Source organism: Halichoerus grypus, chromosome 2 (genome assembly GCF_964656455.1).
Source record: "Halichoerus grypus chromosome 2, mHalGry1.hap1.1, whole genome shotgun sequence".
Classification (NCBI taxonomy): Eukaryota; Metazoa; Chordata; class Mammalia; order Carnivora; family Phocidae; genus Halichoerus; species Halichoerus grypus.
Genome location: NC_135713.1, coordinates 148524864 through 148545829, shown reverse-complemented (window position 1 = coordinate 148545829; position 20966 = coordinate 148524864). Strand labels below are relative to the sequence as shown.

Below are 20966 nucleotides of genomic sequence, written 5' to 3'. Positions count from 1 at the left end.
TTTGGGGCTTTTGTGCTTTGGAGGCTTTCCCTGGTGGCTTTCCTTGTCTCTTCCACGAGTCAGAGCAGAAGAGACCATTTCCAACCCTCTGCCTCAGAGCAGAGACCACAGTCTGTTCTTCAGTGAGCTCTCCAGGCCACACTGTCTCCGTTTCTGTCTGTGCTCTATAAACTGCAGGGGCCTGGGTTGTGCACTCCTCCGCAGCATTCCAAGTCCTGCCTCCAGGTCAGGGCACGTCTCTGCCTTTTGTGCTTCTAAAACCGCCAGCTGCTCCCAGTTCGTCCATCTGACCCCGCTGCTCCTGGTTTCCGCCCCGAGGACTGCCCTAAAGTTCTTTCCCGACGCTACTGGTCTGGGAGTCTGTGCCCTGCCCCCAGCTCACGAGGCTGTTGCTCACCAGTGGTGTAGGATCCCCACGTCCAGGCACCCTCCCACTGCTGTTTATCCTCCGATATCTGCCGGTGGAATCACGGCTCCCTGCTTCCTACCTTGAGACCAACTGCCTGCAATATTTTGTTTATAGAGATCCAGATCTTCTTACATCTCAGGCTGGTTTCGTGGGTGCTCAGAGGGGTCTGGTAGATATCCAGCTCAATTCCGGGGACCAGTTGAAATAGGGTCCCCTACTCCTCTGCCATCTTTTAAGACCTCTTTTAACAATTGTTAAGACGCCATCACAAAGTTCAGAATTTAGGGTCATAGCCAGGTATTAGAAAAACATGTTGTGGAATTTACTAATTGTTTTTAGGTGCTCTAAAAAAATAATAAAGGGCATGATAAAAAAGAGATTTGTTTCAGATTGGTAGTATGGAAAATGTATGTAAGGAATTAAGTATAAGGAATAGATAGACTGAGAATAACATTTTTATGTTAAGGAAAACAGTTAAAAATGCCTCAAAATAAGGAATAAATTAAAATGTGAGAAATGTAAAACAAAACAAAACAACACGGAACTCCAGCAAATGGAGTTGAGGAAGCAAGCTGAGACAAATCATGCTGGGCCCTGTACTATGTTAAGATGTATCCGTTGTTTCTCCTTTTTTATTTGTTATGTGGTATTCTGTTGTATAGATATATAAAGGCTTGTTTGGTTATTTGCATTGTTTCCCATCAGGATGTTTATTAAAGTTGTTATTAACAAACAAACATAACTTTGGGAGGCAAACCATAAGAAACTTTTAACAATCGAGAACAAACTGAGACCTGTTGGAGGGGAGTTGTGTGGGGGTTGGGGATAGGTTAACTAGGTGATGGGTATTAAGGTTGGCACTTGTTATGATGAGCAATGGGAGTTGTATGTAAGTGATGAATCACGAAATTCTACATCTGTAACCAATATTAGCCTATATGTCAACTAACTAGAATTTTTTAAAAAATATTTTATTTATTTATTTGAGAGAGTGAGAGAGAGCACGTGAGCACAGATGGAGAGGGAGAAGCAGACTCCCTGCTGAGCAGAGAGCCTGACCTGGGGCTCAATCCCCAGACCCTGAGATCATGACCTGAGCCAAAGGCAGATGCTTAACTGACTGAGCCATCCAGGAGCCCCAACTAACTAGAATTTAAATAAAAACTTGAAACAACAACAACAAAAGTGAAAAAAAGGAACTTTGGGATATTTTAAGAATCTAATGAGAAGTCATTAAATGAAATGTTAACATGACAAGATGGATAGAGGGCTCGTTGGCTAGCTGGCTGGCTGGGTGCATGCAAGACTGCATGTGTTCAAAATTGAGCGCTTCCAGAAATACTACTGGAATTTCCTAGGCTATAAGATAATGATTCAAATGATAAAAAAAAAAAAATGAGTAAGATTTACAATGCACTGGTCTCCTTGGCCATCTTGCGTTTAATAAGTATTTCCTCATGGTGCCTGATACCCAGAAGACAGACTCATGACCTCTCTCTAGAGTATGCAAGCATCCATACTTCAGGGAAATTGGCAACTTCAGAATAAATTGTGTCTATCCTCTGAACATGAAGGGAAGAAAAATACCATTACCTAGTACAAATATTGTACTGCTCCAAATATGGATTTTTCTAAAGATAGCATTTTTTTTTTTTTGAAATTCTTCAAAATTAGGTATTACATCATCTGGAAGGATAGCTTTTAAGTATGTTTCTTAGAACTCTGGTTGGACTATCATGCTGACCAAAGAGAAATGCTCATGTGTTTAGAGTTGGATAAAGTGAGGGAGTTCATTTAAATTTCAACCAAATTTTGATCATAACTTTATTGCTTCAGAGACAGCTTTCTAAAGCATTTGCAGAATCTCCATTTGTGAGCCATAAATTTATATATAATGCATAGTTTATTGACTTACAGTAACTTTACAATTTTAAAAATTAAATTATTTTAGTTTTTCTTTAAAGCATATACAGAAGTTATTTTAATTTTCATTTCCTTTTTCCAGAGGTGAAAACAGAAGCATATAGAGATGAAACTATGAGTCTGAGAATCTACAATGAGTTGGTGGCAGATTGTTTGGACTAATGTCACCATGGAGCAGAGAAAAGGTAACTGGGTAATGCATTTCCAATGAGAAATGCCAGCAGATTTGTGAGAGATTGCCTACTGACTGGCTTCCAAAGTCCCATTCCTTGGTAAATTTATTAAAACACAAGGTCCTCTTATGTTTTGTGGGCTTAAAACACTGCATTTTAAACTGTATTTCCTTTATAGTAATATATATAATTTAGATGAGATAGTAGCAAAGATTCCCTGTGCCCTGGGCAACGCTTAGATTTGGGTTATGATAAGAATTAAATTTTTATTTTTTCATTTTTTGAGCTTTTTTTAGTTTTTATTAAGTTCCAGTTAATTAACAGACAGTGTAATATTAGTTTCAGGTGTAGAACGTAGTTATTCCACACTTAAGTACAGCACCCAGTGCTCATCACCCATAATGCCCATCACCCATTTAACCAATCCACCCACCCACCTCCCCTCTGGTGACCATTAGTTTGAAGAATTAAATTTTTATAACCCAGTCCTTTCACAGTTCAATTTTCTTCTCCATTCTTTTATTCTACTTCAGGAAAAAAAAGGGGGGGCATTCCTCAGAAAAAGAAAAAAAAAGAAGAAAACTAGTTATTAAGATCAGACCAAATGTTTCTTGCAGAAATGATGTGAGTCTCCTATCATAGCAAGGGTCACTTATGAGCTTCACACTGGGCAGCTCAGAGAAACAATTATACATAGTCTTTTATTATCAGGATTCAAGAATGATTTTGCTAAGATTTTTCCAATACCCCCTTCTCCCATAAGTAACGTTTAAGTGTTTCACAAAATCTAACCAGATAACCCCATTATATATTAATTTGAGTAAAATATGCTTAGACATAGTGCCTAAGGGTCCATTATGTTGAGCAATAGAAACATTTTTCTGGACTGCCACCCCTCTCCACACATTGTCCTGTGATGCACACTTCTGAACCTAAAGATACCACCTTGAGATTAAACCCTAAACATCGGCCTCATTCATGTCAGGGTTTATTCAGATGATAAGGAAAGTATCTTCAGCCCCAGAAGCTGTAAACTGGATCATATCTGCCAGTTATCTCAAGATTCTATTTCTTATGCCCTCATTCCTTTTCCACTATTCCAAATATTTATCAGAACTCCACCTGTCACTGGCCTTTTCTATATATTCTTTTACAATCTTTCTTTGTCTCTGTAACCCAAAGCAGCACATTCAGATATGCATATTTGAAATGAGAATTGGTATGTCACCAAGGAGACACTGTGTCCTGTCTGCAGTCTTGCAGTGTAAATGTCAGGTGTTTAAACGTGAAATATCTGAGAGCTCTCTAAGTGACCAGCACAAACTTGGAAGCTCAAAGCTGTAATTCAAAGCAGAGCTAACATTCAGCAAAACAAATAGCTTACAAGGAAGCAAAGCACTATGAAGAGCATGACAGAGAGATGACTTAGAAGGTACCGGTTCCTGCCCAGCAGTTGCAATCATGTCCATTCCTTCCATCTCAGCAGGAATCCAGGAGGCCAGCACAGTGCAAGGGGCTTGGGAATGCAAGCACCTGCACTCAGATTCTGGCTTTGGCACTAAGGTCAACTTGGGCATGTCTCTTATCCACTCAGAGTCTTAGTTTCCTCATCCGCATTGATAGGAATAGTAACACCCTTACTTTCATCGTGGAGAGGTTCAGTGGGTTCAAGAAAGATAAGTCCTCGGACCAGAATCTGAGGTGTATGGTGAGCCCTCTGTAAGTGTGCCTTATATCATGATCACCATGAGCTCAGGGCTGGACTGTGGACTCTCAGTGCAGATGCTCAGACATTTATCATTCTTCATGGCAACATGTCTTAAGTGCTTGCAGAAACTGATGTTACTATCCTCACTTCTTTATATATGGAGATACTTAGTTTTAGGGACATGAAATCATTTCCCAAGGTTAGTGATCAACCTGAGCATGGATTCGTATCTCATCAACCATCTAGTGAATCCCTGGGCAGCAGCACAGATTGTAGTCCTAGCATTCCTGCAGGATAAATACAGCATTAGCACTCCAGAACACCTTTTTTCTGTTCCAAAAGAAAGGTAAGAGCAGGTGGAAGTTTTCTGTAGCAAAGCATGGAAACCAGGTGGTGCATTGTTATGTAGAAGGAAGCTGTTCAACAATATGAGATGCACCAATGGGTTTCTTTTCTTCTTCTTTTTAAATTTAAACTAGCCAACATATAGTACATCATTAGCTTTTGGTGTAGTGTTCAATGATTCATTAGTTGCACATAACACCCAGTGCTGGGTTTATTTTCTGAGTGCCTGATTTGTGGTCAGACCTGGACGTTTGTCTTGGAAGTTCTCTCTGTGCCTCAGGCTTCAGAGGGATATGCTGCTGACCACTTCCCTGCAGACACAGATCAGGCTGTCTCTTCACTTTCAGGTCATTTTCCAAATGGATATGGGTTGTACCCAACTGGTAGCCCTCCCCTGGATAAACTCACATATTCTTCCAGCAAAGAGGAAAACATAACAGGGTATTTGAGTTAGGGAGTGCAGACAAACACTGATGTACACAGCTGGTAAAGCTGTTAATCTGAGCTTTATATTTATGATATCCTAAAGAACCTTAAAAAGTTTAAGAACAGCCACATGAATTATGCTTTAACTCTCAGAAATGCATCATGCTTTCTCTCTGTACTGCTATCTATTGATACCTGTTAAACCACTGTTACATTTTTATTGTTTGTCTCATGTCTATTACCTTTTTTCCCCTAATTTTATTCTCCTCCCTGCATACTTCTTTACTTGTCTATGTGTTACTACGGTGCAGGGAACATTCATAGAAATGACCTGAGGCTGTTTTACACCCAATAACCCTCCTAGTAGAACTCCTGAAGAGTGACATCCTTAGCTAATATTTTATTTACATGAGGATGGAAGAGCCAGACTTCTAGGTCTCTGTATATTATGTAATCAATATTTGTAGATAAACAGAAAACCCACTTGGAATTCTCTTATCAGAATGTCCTGTTCAAAAGCAGCAATGAGATGCACTTATTTTTATTTTATTTTTTTTTAAGATTTTATTTATTTATTTGACAGAGAGAGACAGTGAGAGAGGGAACACAAGCAGGGAGTGGGAGAGAGAGAAGCAGGCTTCCCGCCGAGCAGGGAGCCCAGTGTGGGGCTCGATCCCAGGACCCCGGGACCATGACCTGAGCCGAAGGCAGATGCTTAACGGCTGAGCCACCCAGGTGCCCCAAGATGCATTTATTTTTAGATAAAGACATAAATTGGGTCAGAGACAGTGGGAAATGAAACTGGAGGTCAGTGGTCCCTATATCCATATCCTTCCCATCCTGCCATTTCAGATCCTGTTACCCTCACTCAGCCACTGAGGTCTTCAAAGTCATTTTATAACATTCCTTTTGGTAAAATTTTCCACATAGTTTGTAAAATGTTGTTTGGATTTCTAGTACCTAAAGAGCATGGCCTAAAATCAATCTAAAGCTGGTTTATTCTCCCCTTTCCCCTCCATCCCTTATAATCTTAGCTCCAGCAGCACACACAACCTCCAGGAGTGATGAAAGATGATGCTCAATTATTTCAAGACTTTGTATCATCAATCAGACTGCTTTTTCCTCCTGGAACAACCTTGTCCAACTCAAGAACACTTCATAGTCTTAAAAACTCAACTCAAATCTGCTTTCTGAGGTCTTTCATTCATCTCCTTCTTTGTCTCTTCTATTTGTCATTGTAGAGTAGAGTAAGATTTGCCATGCAGTTGCACCTAAAGCTTCCTATTGTTCTTACTTTTTTTTTTTGTTTTAGTTTGCTTCTGTTTCTGATAGCCAAGAAAGTTCTTGATAGCAAAATTCATGCCTTTTTGTTTTGTTTTTATATATAGAGAGTGTGCATGAGCAGGGGGAGGGGCAGAGGGAGAGGGAAAATCTCAAGTGGGCTTCACGCTGGGTGTGGAGCCTGATGCAAGGCTTGATCTCATGACCCTGAGATCATGACCTGAGCAGAAATCGAGTCGTATGCTTAACTGACTGAGCCACTCAGGCACCGCAAATTCATGCCCTTTTAATTTCATATCCCTGATATCTAGCAGAGGGCCTGGAACACTGTATATATCCAATAAATACTGGTGGATACATTAATTGACATAATGCCCAATGGGAAATAAGTTATAATTATCCATCTAAGATCTATAAAATACCTTAAAACCTGCTGTTGAAAAGATGGAAAAACATACCCTCAGTGTGTGTATGGTTGAATGGAGCAGTGTTTGTCAATCACATATAATTTTATATACATATATATATAAAAATTATATATAAATAAATTTGATAGTGATGAAAAAGTAGGGAAACCCTTAACCTGAATGTATTTTTTATTTTATCCTTATATTCTCTATTTTAACCCGTTCTTTTTATCTATTTCCAAAGTTTTATTTCTCTTCATCTATTATCTGTTATTTTTATCATTTATTTTACTATATATAAAATATACATTATATATTCATTACATTTATTTTAATATAACAATGTATACATGACTATATATTAATATTTGTTTATAATATAATGTGCACATGACTGTATATCATATTTTTATAGATATTTTATTTTTATCATGGATTTCATTATATGTTTTATTATTATATGTTTTATATATTATATTATTAATTATATATTGTATTTATAATGAAATCCATGATAAAGATAAAAGATCAGTATTAATGTTGGCAGATAAAAGATATATATAATGAAATAAGTGATAAAAATCTTCATTTTTATTTTAATTCATTTACACACATACACACATATTGATTTCACAATCATTTTTTGGAGACTGTGCTACATATTAAGGTCATCAAGATCAGTGAGATATAGCATTCAATATCCTTTAATGCTAACAATGTATATAGAAGTACCTACAGAGTGATGTAGAAATGAACTGGGAAAGGTGACTTTTCTATAAAGATTCCCAGAAAGCGTTACTTGAACCAAATCTTAAAGGCTGTGTAAAAATGTCTGGGCAGATGCCGTGAGTGAACACTATGAAAATCACAGCAGGTGACAGAACTTGGCCATGGAACGTCATGCTCTGAGTTTGGAGGACTGGCGGTACCTCCTTCTGTGGCTTGGAAGGAGGCATCAAAAGCTGGCAAGCTAGGTTTAGGCAAATACGGAGGGGCTTGTAAGCCATATGAAGGACTTCTGACCTTACCATTTAATATTCTGATTCACACACTGAATACACTGTTTTTTCATGCACCTTCATTCCCAACGACAGCACAGGTAGTGTGAGCTGCCACCTCATACTTTCCTTACACTATCCCTAGAAACGGGAACTATTTATCATCTCCATGTCACAGACAGACAAACCAAAGCTTAGTGATACCTACTGATTTACTCAGGGTGCACAACCAAAAGGTGGAAGACCAAGAATTAAATCTAAGCTTTTTCTGTTACCAAAGTCCTTGAATTTTCATCATGCTTTATAGACTGCCTTCAACACGGGGAGAGGGAATGATGGCATGTATATCTAAGCACAATGAATACGGCTTCAGTTGTGTTCCGGTGGAAGGACACTAGTTTTAAGTCCATTTTCAGACCATAAAAGAAAAATTTTTTAAACTTGAACTGAGATGGCAAACTTGGTTGTATAAAGAAATATAGTCAGCAAAAATTTAAAAGTTCAATAGGATTGTTGAAACATAACTTCAGAATAAAGACTTAGGATCTTAATGAACTCAATGAACTCCTTTCAACTGCTTTTGCTTTTTAAGAGACTGGAGATCACAATTATTAATTCACCATATTGTTCTTCAGACATGCAGGGTTTTGACTGGGGGTAGTGGTTGTTTTAACTGAGCTTCCCTAATTATGTTTTTATGCAATTATCATAATTATATAAGATATATATGAATTACATGGTTACATAGAGTCTAAATTGTGAGGGCTGTCAAATGAGTAGCTGCTATCCATGTGTTGTTGCTTAAGTGAGACTCTGAGTCCAAGTCTTTATCCCAAGGAGAACATCAAAACAATGGTCGTCAATTCTGTCCTTGGACTCTGTAGAAATTATCAGTCTGACTCTTCCTGGCATCACCAAGTAACTTGGACTGAATGGTTGCAGGCTGTTCTTAATTACTCCATTTCCCTTTTTCATCGTATGTAAAACTTCAATAATTTAACTTTTTCCTATTCATTCATCCAATATCCCATTAGTAGTTAAATCTTAACGATTGTCACTTAACTCTCTGTGGCATTTCTTGCATTCTATTTACATCACCTTCCTTCTCTCCCAAATTCATAACGTGGTGTTTGTTCACTGTTATATTAACTGCCTACATTATTTCTGGACTAGAGTGTCTTCTTTTTAAAAATCTTCTATATTGTTTCTTTTCCCCCCCAAGTTTTTATTTAAATTCTGGCTAGTTAACATAGAGTGTAATATTAGTTTCAGGTTTAGGATTTAGTGATTCAACAGTTCTATACATCACTTGATGCTCATCATGACAAGTATACTCCTTAATACCCATCACCTACCTCACCCATCCCCCTGCCCACCTCCCCTCTAGTTACCCCCCAAATCTATGTTGTGTAGCCGTATTTATCTTGAAAAGGACAATTCAAATCAAACAAACACCCTCCTAACAAAAACCTCTGCTATCCAAATAATGCTTACTGATGTTTATGGTCACTGAAAAAGTGACTCAAATTTACCTTGTAGGTATCATATTCTGTTATGTAGCATAGGCAGTATACACACCTCAAATTTAGTTCCTTTCTTTTTGATGGCATTCTATAGTGTACTTCCCATTTCTATACTCATTTCTTACCATTGTGCAATTCTATCGTCTTTGCTCTCCTTCTCATTTTTTAAGAGCAAGATGTAATCTAGCACTTGAACTTAATCTCAACCTTTCCGCTATAGACTCCTCTCCCTACTCAGCATTCTCATAACACACTGCTTACCCAGGTGATATCTTGTACATTCTGGCATATTTCATCATGTTCCTACCTAATATATCCATCCATTTGATCGATTCTGAGAATGCAGTATGGTGTTTGCAATTCCCATATTTCCTACACAATTCCATTACCTTTATATTGAAAAAAAAGATAGTTATGAAACAGTGGGAAAACTTCATCTTTGAAGCATTTTAACTTTTGTTTTGTCCTCAAGGTAGATGGAAAACCTATGATCAACACACCAGGTATGCCACTTCATGGGACAATCAATGACATCGCACTCGATATTCTCTTTATCTTTACCTACATCTGAAGTCTTATTTTTCAACACTTAGATCTTAATTGTAAAGGAATTTACATAAAATCCCTGCAGTTTCTGTTTAATATGACCTTATCACTCAGGAGTTAATAATCAGAGAGTAATGTGGTGGACTAATGATAGCACACTCCCTGGGTTCATTTTGGTAGGCTTCTCTGACCGGCCTCAGTTAGAGCTTGTTCTCTTTGGGGTAATCTTGTTTCTGTACATGATGACACTCCTAGGCAATGCCACTATCATCTTAGTATCCCTCGTGGACTCTAAACTGCACACTCCCATGTACTTTTTTCTCTCCCATCTCTCCTTCCTGGACCTCTGTTTCACCAGCAGCATTACTCCTCAGCTTCTAGTCAACCTGGGTGGTTCAGATAAGTCCATCACATACGGCGGCTGTGTGGTTCAGCTCTATGTTTCTCTTGCCCTGGGATCCACAGAGTGTGTCCTCCTGGCTGTGATGTCCTATGATCGCTACATCGCCGTCTGCCGTCCTCTACATTATGCCTTTGCCATGCGCCCTGGACTCTGTCATATCCTGGCATCTGTGGCATGGCTCAGTGGGGTGGCCACCACCCTCATACAGTCCACTCTCACCCTGCAGCTGCCTTTCTGTGGCCATCGCCAAGTGGATCATTTTTTCTGTGAGGTCCCTGTGCTCATCAAGTTGGCTTGTGTGGACACCACTTTCAACCAGGCAGAGCTCTTTGTGGCTAGTGTTTTATTCCTGGTGGTGCCTTTATCACTCATCCTGATCTACTATTGGCACATTGCCCTAGCAGTTCTGAAGATCAAGTCAGCCATTGGATGGCACAAAGCATTTGGGACCTGCTCCTCCCACCTGATGGTTGTTATAATCTTCTATGGAACCATCATCTTCATGTATCTGCAGCCAGCCAAGAGTAGGTCCAAGGACCAGGGAAAATTTGTTTCCCTCTTTTACACCGTGGTGACCCCCATACTCAACCCCCTCATCTATACCCTGAGAAACAAGGAAGTGAAGGAGGCACTGAAAAAAATTCTTGGAAGAACTTTATGACTTAGTGAAACATGATTATCAAGAATTTTTTTAGGATGCCGTTATTATGACTGATTAATTTAATGGATGATGACTCAATAAATTATTTGGTTATGTTCATAAACTTATAGTGGGTTTTGGTAGAAAAAAAAATTCAGTAGTGCTTGAATTTTTGAGTTGGACAAACCTGAGTTTGAATGCTCATTTCACTACATAATAGCTGTGTGACCTGAACAATTTGCATACCATCTATGAACTGGAATGTATAATAGTGAACAACTGAAATTAAAATTAGATCACTGTCGGGCGCCTGGGTGGCTCAGTTGGTTAAGCGACTGCCTTCGGCTCAGGTCATGATCCCGGAGTCCTGGGATCGAGTCCCACATCGGGCTCCCGGCTCAGCAGGGAGCCTGCTTCTCCCTCTGACCCTCTCCACTCTCATGCTGTTTCTCTCTCTCTCTCTCTCTCTCAAGTAAATAAATAAATAAAATCTTTAAAAAAAATAAAATAAAATAAATTAGATCACTGTCTTAAGCATTTGACTTTTAATAAGGTTTATTCATAAAGTTTATTTTATTTAATAGCCACAACTGTATGCTAGATGGGTATTGTTATAATTATTTTGCAGAGATCAAGGTCTTTTGACCATTTGCTCAAAAGAGAAAGAGGAAATCCTAAACTTCAGTGACATTGCTCTTTCAACAGACCATGGATTACTGGACCCTGAGGTTGTGGTCAAGTCTCCATCACACACTGAGCTCATCTCTATTGCTGCACTTTCCCCCTGCTTGGCAAGTTTCTGACTTTTTATTTATTATTATTATTATTTTTTTAAAGTTTCTGACTTTTTGTATTTCTCTCCTTAGTAGGTTTTTGAGAATGGCAGCTATGTTGTTGTTGTTTTTTTTAAATTTTATATTACTATGTTATGTTAGTCACCATACAATACATCATTAGTTTTTGATGTAGTGATCCACGCTTCATTGTTTTCATATAACTATGTTTTGACTTAATCACAATTTAAAGCAGAATATATTTGCAGGTGACTCCCAGAATTGTATTTCAACAAAGACATTTTCTATCCATATTCTCATGTTCAAGTATGTATTTTACTTCATCTGGGCATATTAAACAGCTTCAAAATGAGCACATCACAACTAAGTCAAAAGCTCCTGGCCTTTGGCTCTTTCTCACTATTCTCAATATCACAAAATGGAGCATGCATCATCCTAAATCCCACCCTTTCTTTCACCAACTGTATATAACCTATACACAATTCTGTGGATTTTTAATTATCTCTCTGGTTTACCCAATTCTTTCCATCTTAATTTCCTGTTACCTGCATACTACTGAGATAGCTTCCTTACTAGATGGAGAGATATTTATTTAATTAACTGATCACCTTTTCCATCATACCCACTACCTTACATTAATAGGTGCACCAATTTTTAATGTACCACGGAACTTATGCTTGTCTTATCTGCTTTAAGAAATACATTTATTTGTCCAACAATTAGTGAGGCATTGTGGGCACATATGTGAAGGGAACAGTACCCATGCCTTTATAGAGTTTATATGCTAGTGGTCCAATTCCGTTAATTGGTAGATTTTTACTATGTGATAGTATCTCTTATCTAACAAAATAAGTCAATACTGGGCGAGTAAGTCACTTTCAGAAAGCTGATTGTAAAATCAAATCTATCTCAATCAAGTTATAAGCTTAATGGCTATGTGTTTTTATTTTACTTGGATTTTTTATTCTAAATTGATATGGTTGCAAAGCAACTTTATCTAAACAGTGGTACCTCGGAGGGAGGGGGGAAAGGTGGTGGAGGAGTAGGGGACCCTATTTCAACTGGTCCCCGGAATTGAGCTGGATATCTACCAGACCACTCTGAGCACCCACAAAACCAGCCTGAGATGTAAGAAGATCTGGATCTCTACAAACAGAATATCGCAGGTGGTTGGTTTTGAGGTACGAAGCAGAGAGCCGTGATTCTGCGGGCAGATATCGGAGGATAAACAGCAGCGGGAGGGTGCCTGGCCGTGGGGATCCTACACCGCCGGTGAGTGACAGCCTCGCGTGCTGCAGACGGGGCACAGACTCGCAGACCGGTAGCGTCGGGAAAGGACTTTAGGGCAGGCCCCGGGGTGGAAAACCAGACCAGCGGGGTCGCGTGCACGTGAACCGCAGCCACCCGCACAGAAACCCGGAGCGACAGTCGCACGCTCGTGAACTGCAGCCTCCGAGATGGAAATCCGGTGCGCCGGGGTCTGGCCGGTGAACTGCAACCCCCTGGGTGGAATCCCCGAGTGGCGGAGTCGCGTGCAGGTGAACTGCAGTCCCCGGGACAGAACCCCAACCGCTGGAGTCATGCGCGCGTGTGAACTGGGAGCGGCTGGTGGTTTTAGAAGCACAAAGGGCAGAGACGTGCCCCGACCTGGAGGAAGGACTGGGAGCGCTGCGGAGGGGCGCACAACCCAGGACGTTGCAGTTTATAGCAACACGGACAGAAACGGAGACAGTGTGGCCTGGAGAGCTCACTGAAGAACAGACTGAAGTCTCTCTGCTCTGAGGCAGAGGGTTGGAAATGGTCTCTTCTGCTCTGACTCGCAGAAGAGACGCAGAAAGCCCCCAGGGAAAGGCACCAGAGAACAAAAGCCCCAAAGACTGATTCCCACTGAGCCCATCCCCCGCCACAGGGGCACAGGACAACTCCGCCCAAACAGGGTTGCCTGAGTAACAGCGTGGCAGGCCCCTCCCCCAGAAGACAGGCTGGGAAAACAAGAGGCCAGCAACCCTAAGGTCCCAAGAAAACAGGTGCATCTTGCTTGGGTTCTGGTCAATAATTTGGACTCTATACATTCCCTCAAACACCCATCAACAGAATGACTAGGAGGAGGAGCCCCCAAAACAGAAAAGACTCAGAGATTATGACTTATGCTGCAGATTTACAAATGGATGCAGATATAACCAAGATGTCAGAGATGGAATTCAGGCTAGCAACTGTGAAGACAATGGCTAGAATGGAGAAATCAATTAATGGCAACATAGAGTCTCTAAGGGCAGAAATAAAAGGTGAATTGGCAGAACTTAAAAATGCTATCAATGAGATCCAATCCAATCTAGATAATCTAACAGCTAGGGTAACTGAGACAGAAGAGAGAATAAGCGATCTGGAAGACAGTATAATAGATAAAAAGGGAAAGAGGAGGACAGGGAAAAACAACTCAGAATCCATGAAAATAGAATCAGAGAAATAAGTGACACCATGAGGCATTCCAATGTCAGAACGATTGGAATCCCGGAGGGAGTGGAGAGAGAGAGGGCTAGAAGATGTATTTGAGCAAATCGTAGCTGAGAACTTCCCTAATCTGGGAAATGAAACAAACATTCGAGTCCTAGAGGCAGAGAGGACCCCTCCTAAGATAAAGGAAAACAGGCCAACACCCTGGCATGTAATAGTAAAACTTACAAATCTTAGAACCAAGGAAACCATCTTAAGGGCAGTTAGGGGGAAGAGATTCCTTATGTACAGAGGGAGGAACATCAGAATAATGTCAGAACTATCCACAGAGACCTGGCAAGCCAGGAAAGCCTGGCAAGACATATTCAGGGTACTAAATGAGAAGAACATGCAGCCAAGAATACTTTATCTGGCAAGGCTGTCATTTAGAATGAATGGAGAGATGCAGAGCTTCCATGACCAGCAGAAGTTGAAAGAATATGTGACCACTAAGCCGGCCCTGCAAGAAATATTAAGGGGGGTTCTATAAAAGGAGAAAGACCCCAAGAGTGATCTACAACAGAAATTTACAGGGACAATCTATAAAAATAACATCTTCACAGGCAATATGATGACAATTAATTCATATCTTTCAATAATCACTCTCAACATGAATGGCCTAAACGCTCCCATAAAATGGCACAAGGTTGCAGATTGGATAAAAAGACAGGACCCATCCATATGCTGTCTACAAGAGACTCATTTTGAACCTAAAGATACATCCAGACTGAAAGTGAAGGGGTGGAGATCCATCTTCCATGCCAGCGGACCTCAAAAGAAAGCTGGAGTACCAATTCTTATATCAGACAAATTCGATTTTAAACTAAAGTCTGTAATAAGAGACACAGAAGGACACTATATCATTCTTAAAGGGTCTATCCAACAAGAAGATCTAACAATTGTAAATATCTATGCCCCCAACATGGGAGCAGCCCTCTACATAAGCCAACTGTTAACCAAAATAAAGAGTCATATTGATAACAATACGTTCATTGTAGGAGACCTCCATACTCAACTCTCAGCAATGGACAGATCATCTAAGCAGAAAATCAACAAGGAAACAAGAGCTTTGAATGATACATTGGACCAGGTGGACCTCATAGATATTTACAGAACATTCCACCCTAAAACAACAGAATACTCATTCCTCTCGAGCGCACATGGAACTTTCTCCAGAATAGACCACATACTGGGTCACAAATCAGGTCTCAACCGATACCAAAAGATTGAGATTATTCCCTGCATATTCTCAGACCACAATGCTTTGAAACTGGAACTCAATCACAAGAAAAAATCTGGCAGAAATTCAAACACTTGGAAGCTAAAGACCACTCTGCTCAAGAATGTTTGGGTCAACCAGGAAATCAAAGAAGAACTTAAACAATTCATGGAAATCAATGAGAACGAAAACACATCGGTCCAAAACCTATGGGATACTGCAAAGGCGGTCCTAAGGGGAAAATACATAGCCATCCAAGCCTCACTCAGAAAAACAGAAAAATCCCGAATTCACCAACTAACTCTACACCTTAAAGAACTAGAGAAAAAGCAACAAACGACGCCTAAGCCACGTATTGGAAGAGAAATAATTAAACTTAGAGCAGAAATCAATGAATTAGAAACCAGAAACACAGTAGATCAGATCAATGAAACTAGAAGTTGGTTCTTTGAAAGAATTAATAAGATCGATAAACCACTAGCCAGGCTTATCCAAAAAAAAAAAGAAAGGACCCAAATTAATAAAATTATGAATGAAAGGGGAGAGATAAGACCCCATCAAAAAGGAGAAGTTCAGACCGATATCTCTGATGAATATGGATTCCAAAATCCTCAACAAAATCCTAGCTAATAGGATCCAACAATACATTAAAAGGATCATCCACCATGACCAAGTGGGATTTATCCCCGGGATGCAAGGGTGGTTCAACATTCGCAAATCAATCACTGTGATAGAACACATTAATAAGAGGAGGGAGAAGAACCATATGGTCCTCTCAATTGATGCAGAAAAAGCATTTGACAAAATACAACATCCTTTCCTGATTAAAACTCTCCAGAGTATAGGGATAGAGGGAACATTCCTCAAGCTCATAAAATCCATCTATGAAAAACCCACAGCAAATATCATCCTCAATGGGGAAAAGCTGAGAGCCTTTCCCTTAAGATCAGGAACACGTCAAGGGTGCCCACTCTCACCACTGTTGTTCAACATAGTACTAGAAGTCCTAGCAACAGCAATCAGACAACAAAAAGAAATAAAAGGTATTCAAATTGGCAAAGAAGAAGTCAAACTCTCTCTTTTCACAGACGACATAATATTTTATGTGGAAAACCCAAAAGACTCCACCCCCAAATTACTAGAACTCATCCAGGAATTCAGTAATGTAGCAGGATACAACATCAATGCACAGAAATCAGCTGCTTTCTTACACACTAACAACGCAACTGTAGAAAGAGAAATTAAAGAAATGATTCCATTTACAATAGCACCAAAAACCATAAGATACCTCGGAAGAAACCTAACCAAAGAGGTAAAGGATCTATACTCTAGGAACTACAAAACACTCATGAAAGAAATTGAAGAAGACACAAAAAGATGGAAAAATATTCCATGCTCATGGATCAGAGGAATAAACATTGTTTAAATGTCCATGCTACCCAGAGCAATCTATACCTTCAATGCCATCCTGATCAAAATTCCAATGACATTTTTCAAAGTGCTGGAACAAACAATCCTAAAATTTGTATGGAATCAGAAACGACCCTGAATCGCCAAGGAGATGTTGAAAAAGAAAAACAAAGCTGGGGGCATCACGTTGCCCGATTTCAAGCTATATTACAAAGCAGTGATCACCAAGACAGCATGGTAGTGGCACAAAAACAGACATACAGACCAATGGAACAGAATAGAGAACCCAGATATGGACCCTCAACTGTATGGTCAAATAATCTTTGACAAAGCGGGAAAAAACATGCAATGGAAAAAAGACAGTCTCTTCAATAAATGGTGCTGGGAAAATTGGACAGCCACATGCAGAAGAATGAAACTCGACCATTCTCTAACACCATTCACAAAGATAAACTCAAAGTGGATGAAAGACCTCAATGTGAGACAGGAATCCACCAAAATCCTAGAGGAGAACATAGGCAGTAACCTCTTTGACATCGGCCAACAGCAACTTCTTTCAAGATACATCTCCAAAAGCTAGTGAAACAAAAGCAAAAATGAACTTTTGGGACTTCATCAAGATAAAAAGCTTCTGCACAGCAAAGGAAACAGTCAACAAAACAAAGAGGCAACCCACAGAATGGGAGAAGATCTTTGCAAATGACACTACAGATAAAGGGCTGGTATCCAAGATCTATAAAGAACTTCTCAAACTCAACACCCAAAAAACAAATAATCAAGTCAAAAAGTGGGCAGAAGAGATGAACAGACACTTCTCTGAAGAAGACATACAAATGGCTAACAGACACATGAAAAAAATGTTCATCATCATTAGCCATCAGGGAAATCCAAATCAAAACCACACTGAGATCCCACCTTACACCAGTTAGAATGGCTAAAATGGACAGGGAAAGAAACAACAAATGTTGGAGAGGTTGTGGAGAAAGGGGAATCCTCTCACACTGTTGGTGGGAATGCAAGTTGGTACAGCCACTTTGGAAAACAGTGTGGAGGTTCCTCAAAAATTTAAAAATAGAGCTACCCTATGACCCAGCAATTGCACTACTGGGTATTTACCCCAAAGACACAGATGTAGTGAAAAGAAGGGCCATATGCACCCCAATGTTCATAGCAGCAATGTCCGCAACAGCCAAACTGTGGAAAGAGCCGAGATGCCCTTCAACAGATGAATGGATAAAGAAGATGTGGTCCATATATACAATGGAATATTACTCGGCCATCAGAAAAGATGAATACCCAACTTTTACATCAACATGAATGGGACTGGAGGAGATTATGCTAAGTGAAATAAGTCAAGCAGAGAAAATCGATTATCATATGGTTTCACTTATTTGTGGAACATAAGGAATAACATGGAGGACATTAGGAGACGGAAGGGAAAAATGGGCGGGGGGAATTGGAGGCAGAGATGAACCATGAGAGACTATGGACCTGAGAAACAAACAGGGTTTTAGAGGAGAGGGGGGAGGGGGGATTGGTTAGCCTGGTGATGGGTATTAAGGAGGGCACGTACTGCATGGAGCACTGGGTGTTATACGTAAACAATGGATCGTGGATCACTATATCAAAAACTAATGACGTATTGTATGGTGACTAACATAACATAATAAAATTAAAAAATAAATAAATAAATAAAATAAACAGTGGTACATCAACTTGAAGAAGGAGGAAAGAGTTTACATTGTTATTTGCTAAATTACAAATAAGTTAATATGTATATAAGAAAGGAAAAAAATCCATGGGTGAATCTTAAAGAGGCTGACAGCTTGTAACAGAAGCCAAACAGTCTTCAAATGCTACAATCCATTTTAGATGACAGAGAGGCCATTTTCTTTAAAATTATTAGAAGAGTCAGAGGATATATAAGATATAACAAGAGATGGTTGGAAATAGACTGTTTTCCTTTGTGCTGAGGAATGCACAAACATCTCTGAACTCCAAATAAACAGGGCTTAATGATCTAGTAAAACATATGAGAAATGAAAATAGATTTCTTAGGCAGAGTTTGGGAATTGTTGGTAAGCATGATCAGAGACTTAGGTAACCAAGGAAAAATATGAACTCTCCTATTTTGAATAACAATAAAGCAACAATTTATTTTTACTTCTATAGGACAATTAAAGTGTTTTAAGTGTAGAAAAGATAAATAAGAAGTATTAATTTTTCTGCTCAAAAATGTAAAGGGGCAGTTTACTATAGTGAGAATAGCACAGTGCAATAATGTCTGGCACTTGGTGTCCTACTGGAACTCAGTCCATAGACACCATGATATTGTGAGCCAGTTCCTCAAGGGATTTACTCTTGAAGTTATTTCCCTGAATTACTGTAATTTCTTTGAACTCTGTGTGATTACTGAAAGCTAGCATTTTTCTACCACCTACTGAATTACAATGGGATAATCAGGATGAATTTAATTGGTAATGTTTTGGAAAGTGTCAGGGTAAGCTCCTGATGTCTTACTTAGTGAATCCTTACGTGATAGGGGAAAATTAGGACTGCAGGGCTCTTGAGCATGACCACGTCCCAGCATCCTCTCCTATGGACATTTTAATGAGCTACATGTTTTCCATGGAGGGAAGATGGTAATTCTCTTACCCTTCTGGGGATGTGATTAGGCCACATCAACAGGACCTTTTTTTTTTTCCTCTTTCCTGGCTTAAGCCATTTCCTCATCGCAGAGGTAAGTCACTGGGGTTTCTAACTTCCAAGTGCTTTTTCTTAGAAGTGTAGTCCTTGAGGTTAGCTCACGTTCTTCTGACATGTTCCCAAGCAAGTCCTGACATCTAATCTAGAAACCATTTAATTTTTTACCTTACTTGGACTGAACACTTCCATGTTGTACCACAAACTGCGTGGACCAGGAGGCAACCACTTTTGGAACAGTTGCAGAGAGATTCAGACCCCAGAGAGTAGCGTTCTAGCCATTGTGTTACTTTGCAAGCATAACTGAGGGTCAAACTTCACCTGTGGTCCCAACTCTTGATGATGGCTTCAACATCTTTGCATAACTTTCCAGGCAGCGGAGAAAGATTATGTATCATCTCTCTGGGCATACTGCTCTCTGGTTTAGGTCTCAGTCAGTGACTGGAGTCTACAACAACCAGATGCCTCTTTTTCTCAGAACCCTACATGTAGTTCCTAGCTGGTCCTTTCTGAGATCTTAACCTGGGGACACCTTTTTATTTCCTCTCAAGACACAGGCAGCTGAAGATACTGCAGACAAGAAAGTAACTCCTGAGTCCAGAATGAATGTCCTTGGCCTGAAATAGGTACCTTTACATTGATGGTCAGGTTGTATGTTTTATTGCACGTAGATCAAACTATGAAATTAAAGCAACTCAGAATCGTGAAGTCTGTGAATTTCAGGGTAGTCTTTCCATGTTGTCTTTGACTATTCAAAACCAAACAGGAAATATCTCATAAAATTCTTTTTACTTCATTCTCTCTCTCTCTTTTTAATACCCAATATCCCTTCTGCTCAAAGACAGCAAAGACTGGGTTTAAATTGTTCTTCCCTGAGCTTTCTATATTCTTCAAACTGAAAAAAAAAATTATCCTACCCAAATATTTTTGCATGTGATACACATTTGTGAAACATCTTACCAGGGTATGGAGACAATCTTATTGAATTAAGGGAATTAAGTGAGGATATACATTATTCGCTCAATGAATTGATCTTAATTATGATTACAAATAAATTCTCAAAAATTCAGGTCCAAAAGGAGGTTAATATATGGCACACATGTCCACTTACCACCCTCTTTGCTCCTTTGTCTATTTGCAGCCGCAGTCTCCTGACCTGCTCTGGGGCTACATTTGATTCTATAGACAATGAAGATGCTTGTATTTTACATCAGCATGCTCACTCCTTTCATGGCACATCTCATAATCTCATTTTTGAGAGAGCATCTGAACTCATTTTTTAAAAAGATTTTATTTATTTATTTATTTATATTTATTTTTGAGTGAGCAGGGGGAGGGACAGAGAGAGAGAAGCAGACTGCCTGCTGAGTGCAGAGCCTGATGCTGGGGCAATCCCACGACCCCAAGAACACAACCTGAGCCCAGACCAAGAGCTGGTTGCTTAACCAACCAAGCCACCCAGGTGCCTCTGAATTCAATTTTAAGTATTGCTTTTGAGTGCAACTTTTCTTGTTATTAAAAGGTACATCTAGTTAGCTGACAATATTTGTGTCTTTTGGCATAGG

The 20966-nt window shown here is 39.6% G+C and overlaps 1 protein-coding gene across 1 annotated transcript; it reads left to right on the top strand.

Annotated features, from left to right (window-relative positions):
* The first annotated feature begins 9873 nt into the window (after window positions 1–9873).
* On the top strand, window positions 9874–10803 carry LOC118527098 (olfactory receptor 2G2-like). Its single transcript, XM_036078723.1, has one exon. The coding sequence runs from the start codon at window positions 9874–9876 to the stop codon at window positions 10801–10803; it is 930 nt and encodes a 309-aa protein (XP_035934616.1).
* The last annotated feature ends 10163 nt before the right edge of the window (window positions 10804–20966 follow it).

Excerpts from the sequence above, each read along its gene's own strand:
- LOC118527098 (XM_036078723.1), top strand. The coding sequence starts at position 9,874 with ATGTGGTGGACTAATGATAGCACACTCCCTGGGTTCATTTTGGTAGGC.